The 17,040-nt window shown below is 33.3% G+C and overlaps 1 protein-coding gene across 1 annotated transcript in view; it reads right to left on the reverse strand.

The window, feature by feature from the left end:
• Positions 1–8,264: 8,264 nt before the first annotated feature.
• LOC124367758 (tRNA (uracil(54)-C(5))-methyltransferase homolog) overlaps positions 8,265–17,040 on the reverse strand; it is a 37,640-nt gene continuing 28,864 nt past the window's right edge. The window contains exon 10 of the mRNA XM_046824849.1: positions 8,265–12,521. Coding sequence (XP_046680805.1) covers positions 11,689–12,521 — 833 coding nt within the window. The 3' untranslated portion in view covers positions 8,265–11,688. The remainder of the gene's footprint in view (positions 12,522–17,040) is intronic.

A 17,040-nucleotide genomic window follows, 5' to 3' on the forward strand; every position in this document is an offset into this window, starting at 1 on the left:
TTAAACAATTATTTTTCCACTTCCAGTCGTTATGTAATGATCAGAGTTGTGTATATATATATATATATATATATATATATATATATAAAACAGCAAGTACTTTTTGTGATTTTATGTTTATTGAAATTAAATTTGGCTATTGCCATTTACACAAATTTAATTAAGGTATATATAATTAAATTTAACCTTCGGTGCTGCCCCGTGCTGATGGCCGGAGGCGCTCGCATTTTGGGTGGCGGAATGTGATCAAGAATAAAAGCAAGTTTTGTGTGTTTTTTCAATAAAGAGTTTAGTAATGTTTGTTTTTGTTGAATTTTTGTGTTTGGAGAAATGTAGGGGTGTGGTAGATATAATACGTAAGTACCCTTTTTTTTAGTTAGTAACCAATTGTAATTCATTATAATTATCCGTAAATGAAAAATTAGCGTTGGGGGCATAATGTTAGTTCTGTTACTCAACTACATCGTTTTATAACGTTCTAAGTTCATTGAAAAAAGTTCAAGCGTTGGGGGCATATAACGGAATCTGACCGTTGAGGTGTTTTGTACATATCCAACCATACCCTCCTTTCACATCCCAGTTCAAACAAAAGCATTCCTATGACCTTGAACACTTTTTAAGTGCTGAGTTTTCAAGGCCGTTGGTATAGACTACTCCAGGGTTAATTTGTCAGCGCAAATGTAGCGTGTTTCTCGCCTACTATTATCTTCATTTACCAAACTGACGTCAGATTCTCCTATAATTCATCCTATCAGGTCGTGGCTGATAAATTGAGTCTGCATCCCGATCGCCATCAAGTCTGCAGCCCGATCGCCATCAAGTCTGCAGCCCGATCGCCATCATTCTCAGATAGGTACACTGCTGAATGCCTAACTCGACAACACACCCTCACAAATCGTAAAATTGATAAACGGCTTTATCATTATTACATCTAATTCCTGCCACACTGACTGAACCACAATAAAATAAAATAAATCGAACTTGCAGTAGCAACTTCAAAAACGCATTTGAAAAACTAGGAAATGTGTCTTTCTAACGTTCAGGTAAAACTTCACCATGTGCTTTCCTAATAGTTCCTTAGGAGTTTAATAACAATTGAACACCACTACTGTAGATTTATAGTAGTTAAAATAATCACCAGAGTCCAATGAGTATCCTACCAACGAATTCGTTGTATCCTACTCGTACAATGGGTATCATTTAGAGTAGCAGCTGTTTGGAACGTAATAATACGATCTTGGCAGTCACAAGGGTTAAACTGAAAAAATAATTATCAACAGTAAAATACTTTGACATTAATGGTATTGAGAGTTACAGTATAGTATTCAACTACAATGAGTTTCAGGGTCCTGTCTGGTTTATAATTCATGCAAACATTCAAATTCTTAATCGCCGTTAAATAACATTAATGTTACAATGGCTTTGTCACATATGTAGATATAAGTGCAGTATTACATACAGCAGTATGGTCATAAATCAATAACAAATTTTAAAGTTGTATATTGTAATTTAATTATACATCATAATTTTATTCTGTTTAGCTTACAGGTAGAGAGAGCCATGAACAGTTAAGGTAACCAGCCTAACTCGTATTTTTATTCTGTTTAACTTACAGGTAGGGCCATGAAGAGTTGTGGTGACCAGCCCAACTCTAATTTATTCTGTTTAACTTACAGGTAGGGCCATGAAGAGTTGTGGTGACCAGCCCAACTCTAATTTATTCTGTTTAACTTACAGGTAGGGCCATGAAGAGTTGTGGTGACCAGCCCAACTCTAGTTTATTCTGTTTAACTTACAGGTAGGGCCATGAAGAGTTGTGGTGACCAGCCCAACTCTAGTTTATTCTGTTTAACTTACAGGTAGGGCCATGAAGAGTTGTGGTGACCAGCCCAACTCTAGTTTATTCTGTTTAACTTACAGGTAGGGCCATGAAGAGTTGTGGTGACCAGCCCAACTCTAGTTTATTCGGTTTAGCTTACAAGTAGGGCCATGAAGAGTTGTGGTGACCAGCCCAACTCTAGTTTATTTGGTTTAGCTTACAGGTAGAGAGAGCCATGAACAGTTAAGGTAACCAGCCCAACTTGTATTTTTATTCGGTTTAGCTTACAGGTAGGGCCATGAAGAGTTGTGGTGACCAGCCCAACTCTAATTTATTCTGTTTAGCTTACAGGTAGAGAGAGCCAAGAACAGTTAAGGTAACCAGCCTAACTCGTATTTTTATTCGGTTTAGCTTACAGGTAGGGCCATGAAGAGTTGTGGTGACACGCCCAACTCTAATTTATTCTGTTTAGCTTACAGGTAGAGAGAGCCATGAACAGTTAAGGTAACCAGCCTAACTCGTATTTTTATTCGGTTTAGCTTACAGGTAGGGCCATGAAGAGTTGTGGTGACCAGCCCAACTCTAGTTTATTCTGTTTAGCTTACAGGTAGTTTAGCCTAACTCGAAGCTTACAGGTAGGGCCATGAAGATAGAAGCTTACAGGTAGAGAGAGCCATGAACAGTTAAGGTAACCAGCCTAACTCGTATTTTTATTCGGTTTAGCTTACAGGTAGGGCCATGAAGAGTTGTGGTGACCAGCCCAACTCTAGTTTATTCTGTTTAACTTACAGGTAGGGCCATGAAGAGTTGCGGTGACCAGCCCAACTCTAATTTATTCTGTTTAACTTACAGGTAGGGCCATGAAGAGTTGTGGTGACCAGCCCAACTCTAGTTTATTCGGTTTAGCTTACAGGTAGGGCCATGAAGAGTTGTGGTGACCAGCCCAACTCTAGTTTATTCGGTTTAACTTACAGGTAGGGCCATGAAGAGTTGTGGTGACCAGCCCAACTCTAATTTATTCTGTTTAACTTACAGGTAGGGCCATGAAGAGTTGCGGTGACCAGCCCAACTCTAATTTATTCTGTTTAACTTACAGGTAGGGCCATGAAGAGTTGTGGTGACCAGCCCAACTCTAGTTTATTCGGTTTAGCTTACAGGTAGGGCCATGAAGAGTTGTGGTGACCAGCCCAACTCTAGTTTATTCTGTTTAACTTACAGGTAGGGCCATGAAGAGTTGTGGTGACCAGCCCAACTCTAGTTTATTCGGTTTAACTTACAGGTAGGGCCATGAAGAGTTGTGGTGACCAGCCCAACTCTAGTTTATTCTGTTTAACTTACAGGTAGGGCCATGAAGAGTTGTGGTGACCAGCCCAACTCTAGTTTATTCTGTTTAACTTACAGGTAGGGCCATGAAGAGTTGTGGTGACCAGCCCAACTCTAGTTTATTCGGTTTAGCTTACAGCTAGGGCCATAAAGAGTTGAGGGCCACAAGTTTTATTATATACTAAAACTAATTATTATATACCATTACTAATATGGAGTAATGAGTACTTCAGTCTCCTCAACTAATGGATCATATTTGCTACATATTAAAACTTACTTCATTATTAACTTTTCTTGGCAGTCAGTCAACTAGGGATAAAATTTCCGTTGTTTGATCTTTTGTGTCTAAAAATATCCATCATGGAGAATGCAGTTGGTTGCTGTGTATATGAGAGGTCTGATCCAGCGAAAAGCTTCATTTCCTACTGAGTAACCTTTGACATTTATGTTAAAACTAGTCATACAGTATTTCATATCACTATTTTCACAATACCACGTAGACTGCACAGGCTCACAATTCGAGCAGCTCACGCTAAAATAGTGTGATGGTGGCTGTTGCCTTTTAATCCCTCCTCTACAACCCTTGCCTAACACTGTTGCCAATTTTACACGTATGTAAAATTAATGAATTGCCAGAGTAGGCAGGGAAAGTTCCGCTACTAGCAGAAGGCAGTGCAGCAAATATACCCACATTGAAAAGCAAGCAGCTGGGTCGGGTACTTCAATGGAGCACTACAAGAATGCACTTTACTCAGTCGCGCAATAGTACCTGGCTTCAAGTGAGAAGTCCGATTGAAGAATACACCACATCGAGTGTTAAAGAATAAATCTAAATATTTAAATAAATCTGATAGGTCTAGTTCAAAGTAAATAATTTAACTCTGCTGTATTTCAAACAAGTTTGATTGCAGTTATACAAATACTAACAAAATTCTTTAGGGCTTTTAGAAGGGGGTTCTAACCATAGGTGTATCCAGGGGGAGATTTTGGGGGTTGTAACCCCCCCTCCCCAGTGATAAAAATATTCAAGGTATATTTTATCTTACAATACTTAAAGTCAAACAACGTAACATAGTTCAGTTTTGTGATATTTTAACTATAACAGTTGACATATAGTAAACCACAAGACTAATGCTTCGTAAGTTTTTGGAATGACGAGACTGTCTGTGATCCATGAGGGTTGACAAACAAATACAGACCTCACTTCCTGTGCTTCGGGCATGAGAGACAGTGAGCAATGGCCATGAACGCCTGTCTACCAGTAGTTTCTTTCCACGGCTAATTTGTAATAGTCTTAACGTAGTTCTCATCGCTTTCGTTGTTAGCGCTAGTCGTGTATTAGTTACTTGTGTTAATGAATACAGATAGTAGTAGTACTAACAAAAATAAAATATAAGTACAAAACCTCTAGATAGCTAATTTCACCATTTAGAAATATTATAATTCTTAAAAGTGATTAAATTTTACTTGCTGTTACTGTTATACACTAATATTGTTGGAACCAAAATTGTGTAAGACGCATACAAAATTAGATGCTTATGAAAACATGTTTTATAGTTGACCTAACTATAAATATAAAATAATGAACTTTCAACCCTTTGGTGGTGACCTTTTGATATATCTGACGTTATGAAATAACCCATTTACCTTATTTTATAACATATTTTAATAAAATGTTTTCAAAAACTGTAGGTCCATAATGAAAATAAAATATTGTGATCATTTAAATAATACCTGGTTTGAAATTTGTAATGTTTTATTTTACACACTACAACATGTTTTGCTTACATCAATTTCAGGAATAAAATATAAATAAATAATAAGAATTGGTGATAATTTTTCTAGGTTGCCAACAGCAACAATGAAGCCCCTGGCATGGTCAAATTGTACTCTAGCAATAAGTTTTATGTTCAAACTTCGTTGATTTATAAAAATATTAATTAATAATATCTAAAATATAACCATCTTGAAGTTCTAGTCTGTTAATTTCTACTTAGAAACTTTGGCTAGAAAAAAATTAATGATTTGTCTTGCAACATGTCTCTCATTGAATACTTTATTCAAATTTTCATTATGCAATGTTTTTGATACTTTTCATATTAAAAATTGTGTTTTATTTTTTCAGGATCAATGTACTTGAAAGATTTAACAAACACTTTCTATACTGTGCCTCCCCCTCAAGAACATAACCAGGAAAATATTTGAGGGGAGGGGTCAAGCTGATATTCTCTCTAAGTGGACAGAAAGTAAGGCCCCATTTTGTTCCTTAAAAAAGTTCTTGACTTGTATCTGTGTTCAGAACGGTCTTTCAGCAGTACATGTCAGTAATACTGAATTATTTTAATAATAATAATCGTTTACTAAAAACGTAATTGAAAGTTTAGGTCTGGTCGCCGGCTATGTCCTTGCCTCCCCTGTCAGATCTCAGGTTGATGCCTGTAATAGTTTGTCTAAAACTGTAACCTAAAAGAATGTCTAATATGGTAATAGTGTCCTTGTTATCACTAGTATAATGACATTAAGATAGACAAAAATAAAATGTATATTTCGTCGATTTATATTCATGTATGTTAATTATACCTATAGTTACTAACCTATTGCTATAATGTCTTTCTGTCACACTTTGCGCATAAAAACCAAAAATTACACAATTTAAGCAACGAAATATCGTGCTTTGTAAATTATATTTAACTTAAATTTCATACTTTGTATGTCTATACAGTATTTGTTCATCACCAAGCGTTTGGTGCGTCAATACGCAATGCACGTAGTGAACTTCGACCATGGTAAAAAACACAATGAAACTTTCACGTATCGGAAATTTTGTGTAGTTGTATGTACAGTAAATATATCATCTATAAAAATACATGTCAATTTATATCCCAATATTTTTTATTAGGGAAGACATGGTTTGAAATTAAAAAACATTTAAATGTAAAATACATATTATTTAAGTAATACAAAAACACATCCATACCTTTAAGTAAAATATGTAACTGGAAAGCTCATATTAGAACATATAAAATCTAGGTGGAGGATGTGACTTAGTTTTTAAGATGTAGACATTTCCCCCCGAGTCTTTGTCATTTTCATTAATACAGCGTCATTTTCTTGAAATTCTTTTTTGTTATTGAGCAGTCTCCAAAAGGGTACATTTTCACTTATATTACAGCTGTTCTTTTATAGCTATATACCATAATAATGCTCTCAGACGGCTGCCAAACTTACAATCTTTAATATTGTTAGCATTTAACACATTCCGGGTGTGGGGGGGCTCCCGTACCCCACCTTGCCTGAATGGTCCAGAAAATTTCTAGTGTTATCCCTCCTCAAATCATCCTAGATACGCCTATGGTTCTAACTCTCTCTTTAGCCATTGCAATGATTACTCATATACAGCAATAGCAGTGATATTTTAACATGGAGCAATGTATACAAATGATTTGTATTATTTATTGTGATGATTTTTAATTATTATTATTATACATAATATGGTAGAAAAGTAAGTCATGGTAATACATCCTCTGCAGACCTTGAGTTACATAGAGAACCATATTGAAAGTTGCTCTTCAAAAGACAACCAATGTATTCCACCCACCTGCTGATAAATATCCTGTTTTTACCATTAGAAATATATTTATTTAAAAAACTCTGAAGCTGAATTCCCTCAGTACTTGACATCTAATCATGTCAACTAATAAGTTATGTTTAATTACAATACTGTGGGGAATAACACTTTACCAGACTACGATAGAAAGTACAGGTTTCTGTCATTACTCTTTACACTTACATAGCTTATTCCTTGACAATTGTACTCTCCCACGAGTTACACCTATCAATACTTATTTTTATCTACTTCTGAAAGTATTAAGATTAATAACAAACTGGAGTCTGACTCGTTGCAGCATAATGCAATAAAGCCCTTTGATAGCATTTTAGGAATTAATTCTTGATACTATTAAATATTAAACTTTAAATTATATATAATACTCAACTCCTTAACAATATAGTTTAGTTTCTCCATGTGGTAGCTGTCTACTCCCAGCTATGGAGCGTACCATCACATTGTGAGTTCACCACATACCATTATTTGCTATTTTTCAAGGTTATTTTGAAAATACAGTAACAGCAATAAATAAACCAATAAGAGCATTTATTAAATTACTATTATTTTAAATGGTATATTATATCACATTAACACAAATTTTCATTATAAGCTAGGCCTACAATGCTCATAAAATTAAGACGCTTGAGGCACATTATTTTGCATTTACTGCACATTAAATATATTTAGACTCAATATATTCTCTGTATTGGCAATAACAGTGATATGGAATAGCATGGAGCAATGTATACAAATGATAGTTATTATTTATTATGATGATTTTTAATTATTATTATTATACATGTAAATCCTTATATATTCATGTGATTTGTATGAAGATGTCAATTGCTTACTTTTTTTTCAACAAATCCCACACCATAAATGGTAAAACAAACCATACTGAAGTATGTTATAATGAAATATACATATAAGAGATCTCCGTTGTGTTTTCTGACACATATATACCGACCTATACTCCATTCGCGTACCTATCCAAGATGTGGAGTGGATAGAATTCATTTTGGAGGAATGTAAACCTACACCCTGAACGTTAGTTAATGTAAATAAAATATATTTTAAAAAAAAGAGCACATAACAAATTTGTCATCTTAAAATAAAAATAGTAAATAATAAAAGCTGAATTATGATACAATACAAATAATTTTTAGAAAGAAACTTTTGAGTGTGCAAAAATATTGGAAACCTACGCACCCTTTTCCGGAATACGCCTAAATTGTTCTTAAGCTTTCAGTTAAGCTTCATATAAAATATACAATGTAATTTATAACATTTTGAACAAAGTACATGATAATACAATGAATGGTCATAGTGATAACTGCGAGTATAGAAAACGACAATATTATTGGAATAACTTTTAACACATCACAAATCAATACTTTCTCAAATAACGACCTTATCCATGTCATTATTATAAGTGGTATATTATATTCTAAACATGTTATTTAAAGACGTCTGTTTCATTTAGTTCAAAACATTTGAGGTATAAAAAAGACACAATTACAAAATAACAAAATTATATTATATTCACAAATAATATCTTATGACATGACAATACATAATACTCAAAGAATAGTTCAAATTTACTGAAAATAAAATCATAAGGTAACTGCTTTAATAACAATAGTATAAATAAAGAATATGTATTTTAAAGCAATAATAACTAAAACAAGATACTAAACATATAGATAAATATCTCATAAATATTAAATAATAAATCTGAAAAATTATTCTAACTAGAAAACTATAAATCATTCAGTCTTAAGAATAGGTCCAGTTAAATTGCACTTCCTATTAAATTTAGTTTCCAATGTTCTTACTATTAGCAACAAACCTCTAGTTCAGCTATCACCGTTTAATTCTTTTTAGAGGTAGATTCCTACAAAAAGATCTCTAATGCTAATATTTTGGACATTGTTATAGTTTGAAGCAGTTTCAATAAATTTATATTAAAAATCGCACTAATTAATTATGGTAATTGAAAAGAAAATATTCTTTTACTGGTGACACAGATCAAATTCCAAAGATTAAAAAATAATACGTTACACAAAAAATTAAATTTTCTTGACAGAAGCGTGTGTATTTTTGTAACTGTTTTGTATTCAGGAGCAATTATTAAAAACAACGCCTTAAAAAACAATCTATCCTAATACACGAGGGAGGGGGACGGAGTAATCACAGATAAGAGATTCTGATCCAACTCGTTTAAAGACCACATTACAAGGTATCTATCAGTCATCCCTTTTGGTAACGGATTGGTCAGCATCTCATCCCACGAACCTAGGTTTACCAAACCACATTTGACGTACTAAAAGAAAACCACCTTAACCAGAAGTAATTTGTGGTACCAGGCTTTACGATCATAAAAAAATAAATTCAAACGCTGCTTTGTGTGCTTAAATACTACATGAGAGTAAAAGAAACTGCTTATGAGTGCACTAAGTACCACTTCACTTGAATAACTTTTAGTCAGAAAAGGTGTTTTGTTGGGATATAGTTTTGTTTTAAAATGTTGCATTTACTAGTTTTAAATTGTTATTATAAATTCTTATTGTTATCATTATTAGTTATAAAAAGTAATTTAACTGTAGAGTAGACTTTTCCTGGGAGTATTGCACTGTATGGTAGCTATATGGAAAAAGTGTATTAATAATGCTTGATTTTCAGAATCCCGCACGTGCCGTGCGAGGCACATAGGATCATGTATATAAAAAAAAAAACTGTTAATAAATAAACGTATTTTAACTGTGAACTGTGGGTGTAAATGTGAAGTAGCATGTTGTGTTTATAAAATTACCATACTTTGTCAAAATTCTAAATAAAACAGAATGTACAGTTTTAAAGCCAAGATAGTATTATAAGGTAATAAATGTTGATCTGTTATGTTTTAATACATTTTGAATAAATATACAACTAAACAGTTCTCTTTACTCCCTGGAGTCTATTAATGATAATTTTGCTTACTCTAGTACCTCAGACAGGTAGGCGGTTAAAGGAGTCAGTACTCCTCAACAGGTAAGGCATCATTCAGCTTGCAACTTTCTGTTCGTTTACTATTCTTGAAGTTTTCTTTAGTTAAACTTATTTAAACATTACTCACAGTTTTCAGTATATAAAAAACTATAGATCCGTCAATTAAGATCATCTTACAGATTATAGATCCGTTTTCAACAGTTTATCCAATATACGAGCATATATACACTATACTCGTACATATCCATCGTCAATAGCTACAATTGAGAACAATCTAAAGGAAAAAAACAAAAAAAAAAAAACAAGACTGACATTGTGGAAAGTTAGAATACTTTACATATAAAACTTGTCGAGTCCAATCAACATGTGATAAAATCATTAGATAGAGAAGGAAATATTAAATAGTGGTGAACACACTGACAATGAATAAGATATTTGAAGTAGTACTGGTGATTGGTAAGAAGTATTGGTTTCAGAAGTATATAAATTAGCTCCCCTTCAGGATCAGATGGTTAAAGCTGTGAAGGAAGTAGCCACACATGGCAAATTTTAATTTGCGTTTACAAACAACCCTATAGAGTTCCTCGAGAAATTCATCAATGACAAGTTATTTTCTTCTTCAAGAATTATAAAATTAGGCAGAAAAAATACAAACATCAAGTTGCAGCGTGACGTTGCTTTTGAGCCGAAATTGATTACTACTCCCTGAAATTCAACTAGTAAGATCAACCTATAATTTTAGTTCTTTGGGAATAACGCTCCTAGCTATACAATAATTATATATGATTAGGGTAATTATATTACTAATACCTGCAAAACATGAATTGAAAGAACTATTGTTTAATACATATAATTAAATTATGAAATAATCAAGCAGTTTGGAGGTATTAATATACTTGTGTGTTATACCTTTACTGACGCACATTTTACGAAATACCAAAAGTGGATTTATATAAAATACACAAGCAGGTAAGGCGTGTCTTTATGTTTTAGAGATAATTATTACTGTTATGGCATAAATACATTTAAAGTTCTACAGTTTAATACAAAGTTTTTTTTAACATACTGTCTACTTCATATTATCGTTTTGATTAAGTAAGCACTACAAGAATTTTGTATTTTATTACAACATGGCACAAGGCTACAGAAAACGGACTGTCAATCGTTTACAGCTTATTAATTGTTAACTGTTTAATATATAATGCAACCATAACAGATGATTTTATTGAATTTTCTATCCAGTAGTAACCATATAGCAATCTGTGGCAGTTTTTATATTATTGCTATTTTGGAATAAATAAACCTCCTGTTTAAATAGGAAATTATAGTTTCAAAATGCTGCCAACTAAATCTCAAAAATTAAATTTTCATTAGGTTTTTAATATTTTTCTTTGACAATAAGATATAAAATAGAAACTTTAAAATTTTTTAAAATTATACTACTTAATAAATAATAAACGCGGACTCATTGGAATTGTTGGCAAGTAAAGGATAAGCATGTAATATCTGCTGCATAAACGACACTAACATTCTCTCAGTTTTACAAGTATAGTGTTACAAAACCAATGTGTAATGGTTTTTTCCAATTTAAACAAAGTTCATTTGTCTTTGATGATTATACATTCCATTCAGTTACAAATGGAAGAAATTATAATCTGAATTTTACTAATAATATTAGTATATTCATCCTGATAACTTTTCACTTCATATTTTTATTTGAAAATTGGAATGTTTCCTTAAAGAAAACAGGAACATCTAGAATTTAATTTATAGTGAAAATTTGCAAAGATAGGGCAGAAAGAAATTTAAAGTTTTGTATAAAAGTGTTCCCAGTAGCAGCCAAACTGTTATATTGCAACTATCTTAATTCCCTGAAACACTCAAGTACCTCCATAGTTACGTGGTCAGTACTGTAAATACTGTGCAAACACAGACAATTTAAATATTACTCTTAATACCTATACTTATTACCGGTTCTCGGATTTCTTTGCCTGCTGTAATAACCACTTGATGAAGGCCTTCGCGTGTAACCATCATCCAGTACCTCTGAAGCTATCCTAATACCTTCTTCGAGAAGAGCGTTAGCGTACGCAAGCTTTCTGGAAGTCAGCTGTTTCCCCGGAGTGTAATAACTCGTTTCATTGAGGGCATCCTCCATATCTCTACGGAAACTGTTATATCTCGCCAAATCTCTGTTGTCGGACACCGGGACGGCTCTGGAACTGTAGTTTGACTCGTGCCGAGTAGAATACCTCTCCGGATACACATCCTTGGCAGGCGGATAGTACGGTCGATCTTCTTCGTGGCCTTGGTACAAAGCGCCCCGAAGAGGGGGTGGGTATAACGAGTCCCGTTTCTGGTAATCTATCTCTTGCTGAGGTTTCCTTGTGTTTGAATATCTTCTAACCATTTCTTCGGTTGGGAAATAATTTGATCGACCCCCTTGATTAGCATTTGAGTCGTAATAGTGCTTTTTCAGTTGAGATGAGATCTTCTTTACTGATATCTTCTTGGAACTGGTAAGTGTGAGTCGGTTAGGCTTGGGTATGTCACTTGTGGCCAGGCGTTCGCACATGAACACCAGTTCGCAACGTAACGTGTGGGGTGAAGTGTCCAGAGGAAGAACTCGTTTTACAACAAATGGGTCCAAACCCTCAAAAGGTGAGTTTGCATCTACATTCGCAAAATCTAGCAGGTTTTTTACTGGTGGTTTGTGATTGGAACTTATGTATATTAGACGACTGATTTCTTTTGACTTTCTGATGCTGGCGATTGCTTTGTTACCTGAAAAAATATCATCATTTGAGATATCTAGATGGTAAATGATAAAAATACATACATACAGGTCATTTACAGTTACCTACAATACATTTATAGAAAGATAACTAGAAAAGCCAAACTATTGTATACCTATCACAATTGCAGTAACACCTTAAATGTATTCAATAGAAGGATGTTAATAAATCTGACAGAATGTCATGTTCAATTGATACTGGAAGAGAGTTTAAGTAAATGACAATAAAATAAGTGTCTGTTAGTTTTAAATTTAAAAAGTGTTAAAACCTGAAGATATCAGGGGTTTCTTTTAATCCTAAGAAAAACTAGTTAATCAAGCATGAGCGTTTATAAGATAGGAAGAGCAAGCTTACCCTTACCATATTGGAAACATATTCCTCTTTTCCACCAACCACAGAAAGATTTAATTTGAAGTGTCCAGAGTTGCAGGGACAAAAAGTTTGCACTTTCTCTGAGATTATTTTATACACTATTTTAAGACAGTACTATATCAGCACGGTCTATACACTTCATGTTCCCAGTTCTTTCGCAATTCCAATTGAATCTCTCTGTGGCTGACAAAATGGCTGATGGGCACGAAACATCCTTCTAATCTGGTAAAAGTAAACCTGTTCTTTCTATCCTATTAAAACCTTTCTCTTTTACACTTTTTAATCATAAACACCTGTAGCTGACCATTTATTCTTCAAAACAAACTTCTAAATGACAGAATTCCTACTACAAAAACGATAAAAACCAATCCCCACTAGGACTTTGACAAGTCAAGTCCTTTAACTACTGAGTGCATATGGAAACAGGCTCTTTTTCCACATCAAAATAAAGACAAGTAAAAATATACATATTAATCATTTTAGAGGCCCAGAACACCTCAAAGATGCAAGGGCCTAAGTACTACTGAATGTAAGTGGAATCAGGCTCTTTTGTTCAACCTCAACATACAGACAAGTAAAAATATACATATTAATCATTTTAGAGGCCCAGGACACCTCAGAGATGCAAGGGCCATCTACAAGCTTTCAAGCAAAGGTATGGCTTCCTCCACACGTGAAGGAAAACCTTTGATGAACTGTCAATACTTAGCAAGTCTAACGAACGAGTCTGCAAGGTAAAGTAAACTCACTTCATCATCCACTGGCAGACTCAATGAGCCCCTCAGGAAGGATGGTCTCGGATCATCAAACTCTAGATTTTGATTCTTCACCAAAATCTTAGAGTAAGAGTAGAAAGTAGCAGAGGAAACTTGTAACAACACGTTTCTTCTGAGTTGCACCGTCTTGCCTTTGTCAGTGGCTTGAGGAACAGCAATCAACAAAACAACAGAAGTATTCGGTTTACCAGCCAGCAATATTTAATCGTTTTAATATACGTACTTTAAGCTGTAACATTTCTTTCTTGACAACGGATCGCTCTTTACTGTGTTCCACATTATATGTTCTCCTTCAGATGAACAATGTTCATTTAGAAGGAGTAAGAAAATGAAAATCTGAATTCATTAATCCAGATTCGATTTCGTGCCCTGAGAGAAAACTTCAAAGTGGATTTCTGAACTTTCTCCCTTAAAAAAAGGAAAAGGTATGCAATATTGGGGAAAGCACATTGATCTTATCTTAAACAGTAGAAATAACGTTTTAAATAAGTTTATTGGAATAGAATATATTTTCACCTTGATGTAGGTTTATATTTAAAATATGTATTTGTCCAATATAAAAATTACCATTAATTATTCAACATTATTTGAGAAATCTGTTTAAGATTTAAAGTACACAACATTTGATAACCAAATCTTAAGTTTTAATACACACTACTTAAATAAGATATAATAATATAAAAGTCAACTGTACCCTTATAACTGAATTTTTATACATATTCTACTATAATGTCTAAATCTGAATAAAAACCAAAAATAAATATGGTGCTTTTACTGATTCTGAAATACTGCGATTCGGATATTTAACCTGGATTTAAGATTCCATTTAATAAGTAATATAATATCTATATTAGCCACCTCAACAACACTGAAACTGTCAGTTGTGCAAAATGGTGACTAAAGAATTAACCGTTCATTTTGATATTCCATCACTTAAGTTCAAAATAATCCATTTTATTCACGATTTATAAATAAAAAACATACGTTTTCAAGTGGAGCAAAATAACCAAATAATAAGTGGAGATAAGTGTGTGTAACAACAACCTTTTGTGTTATGGACATGGGCCACTGCATAATTGCCAGAATAGCATTCCAATGCTCACAGACCATTCTTGTTTCACTTCGTTACTTACTCTACTTAGGGCAATTTTTATATGAAACCAGCCTTACACAACGATTGGAGCAAGGACTTCTTTGCTTGCTTTATTCTACCTGCCCTTATGGGCCATAAAGTACAAAGTTGATGGTACTGATAAAAAGTATCCTATTGCAGACAGGATTTGAGTCTGTACTGTCTCTAACTCAGACCCAAGCCCAACGACTTGATCCGCTTGCCCATCGGTACTCCTGTTGTTAAGTAGCAAGCAAGTAACAAACAGTAAACACTGAGATTTCGCCAATTCATCCAATTTAATGTTAAATTGTTAAATGAAAAGTTTTCTTAAAAAAAGTATTATTTTATGACTAAATTGATCACGTGTAAAAATTAAATACAAAATTACATATGTCAATTTTGTAAAATGATTTATTTAATTCATTTATTTACCTTAAACATTTAATTTATTCTACCTGAAGATGGATTCTTTGAATTCGAAATGTACATTGTACAAATAAAAAATACAAGTGTTCAAAGATGTATTTTTGTTAATTATTTCACCACTAATAATGGCTCCTCAGGGCAGAAGTAAAAGCAAAATGAATGATGTAAGGCAGTTACTAATGCTACCCTGCTGAATGACTTCTACTAATAATATTCCAAGCACCAACAGAGGAAGATCACAATTAAATTATGTCCATAAATAATACAATTATTTTGTACATATTAATGTATTAAGGCTATTTAAAATTTTAATATCAAATTGCACCAATAGCTTAGAGGTACGTACACCAATTCAATTTATAGTAGAAACAATGGAGACGATTAAGAATTGCTTCTAAACCACATGAATTATATTTCAGGTACCAAATGTTGAGTTTACTTGATTCCCTAATTAAGAAAATATATTACATACATGCATGTATGCTTACTTTGGTAAAAAAAAAAAAAAAAAAAAAAAAAAAAAAAAAAAAAAAAAAAAAAAAAAAAAACAGCTACTTCTGATTAAAGTGATGAAATAAAAAATCCCTACTTCTGGCTGAGCGTTTATGATCAACAAAACTTTGATGCTAAATCTCTCTGCTGTAAATGAAACCTTTTTCAACACACACAGATATACTCTACTTGAAAACGAAGGGGTAAAGTAAAAAAATCCAAACTTCTAGCTGTGGCTTACGATTCATTGGATCAACTTTGGTGCTAAATCTCTCCCCTGTAAATTAAACCATTTTCAACCCATCCGGATATACTTTTCTTAAAAGATTAAGTGGTGAAGTAAACAAATCTAAACTTTTGGCTTACAATTGAATAGGTCAACTTTGGTTCTACATTCGTTGCTAACTTCAGTGTAAATTTCGAATAGTAACAGCGACACGAATGGAAGGTGTGATATTCTGAGACGTTTTCTTTGAGCGGAATTCTTTACAACCAGAACTTTGACAATTATTTTACCACCAAAACTGGCAATCAGTAGAATCATTGCATTCTGCAAAACCCCCCCACTTCAATATCACACAGAAACCTCCACCTACTACCTTTGCACCCAGGTAACTCAAAAGTCTACACATTTTCAAATATACAACATTACCTTAAGAGTTAGAAATGAAAACACCAATGTTTGGCAGCAATTGGGCAGCAGTGAGAAATACTAAATGTGTCTGTCCTGAGGAAACCATTAGTAATGGAAAATGGACTATGTGATAACTTTTCCGATGCTTAATATAGGCGAATCTTGCTGGTTTCTTAACAAAATTGTCATATCCTTTTGGCTCAAAGCCTTTCTCACACCTGTTACACTAAAAATACTACGTAATTTACTGGTATCAAGTTTTAGAGGTTAAGATCTATTTTTCCAAAACCAAAATCGAATCCAAACCAAGCAGAGGACCCAATGTTCTCATCACACTTCTATACATATAGTATCCTCTAATTATAAAATAATCAAATGTTGATCATGTTTTCACATTTAATCATTTAAGATTAGATCCTTATTATAATGCCAATTTTGTGTTTAGCAAAAACAAAAGATTCTAAAATAAAGTTAAATTTTTTAGGATTATTGTTGTTTAAAATACTCTCAGTCTTCAAATATTCACAATACACCACAAAGAAACTGAATACTGACTGGTATGTATTTTGTAATATGAACAGACATATCATTATGGTTTACAAAAATTCAAGTCCTGTTCTACTGAAACAGAATACCTTAGGCTACAACATACTGTTGTGAAACTTTCTTGGTAACAGGATTTGTGCTATAATAA

The sequence above is a fragment of the Homalodisca vitripennis genome, chromosome 8, assembly GCF_021130785.1.
Source record: "Homalodisca vitripennis isolate AUS2020 chromosome 8, UT_GWSS_2.1, whole genome shotgun sequence".
Classification (NCBI taxonomy): domain Eukaryota; kingdom Metazoa; phylum Arthropoda; class Insecta; order Hemiptera; family Cicadellidae; genus Homalodisca; species Homalodisca vitripennis.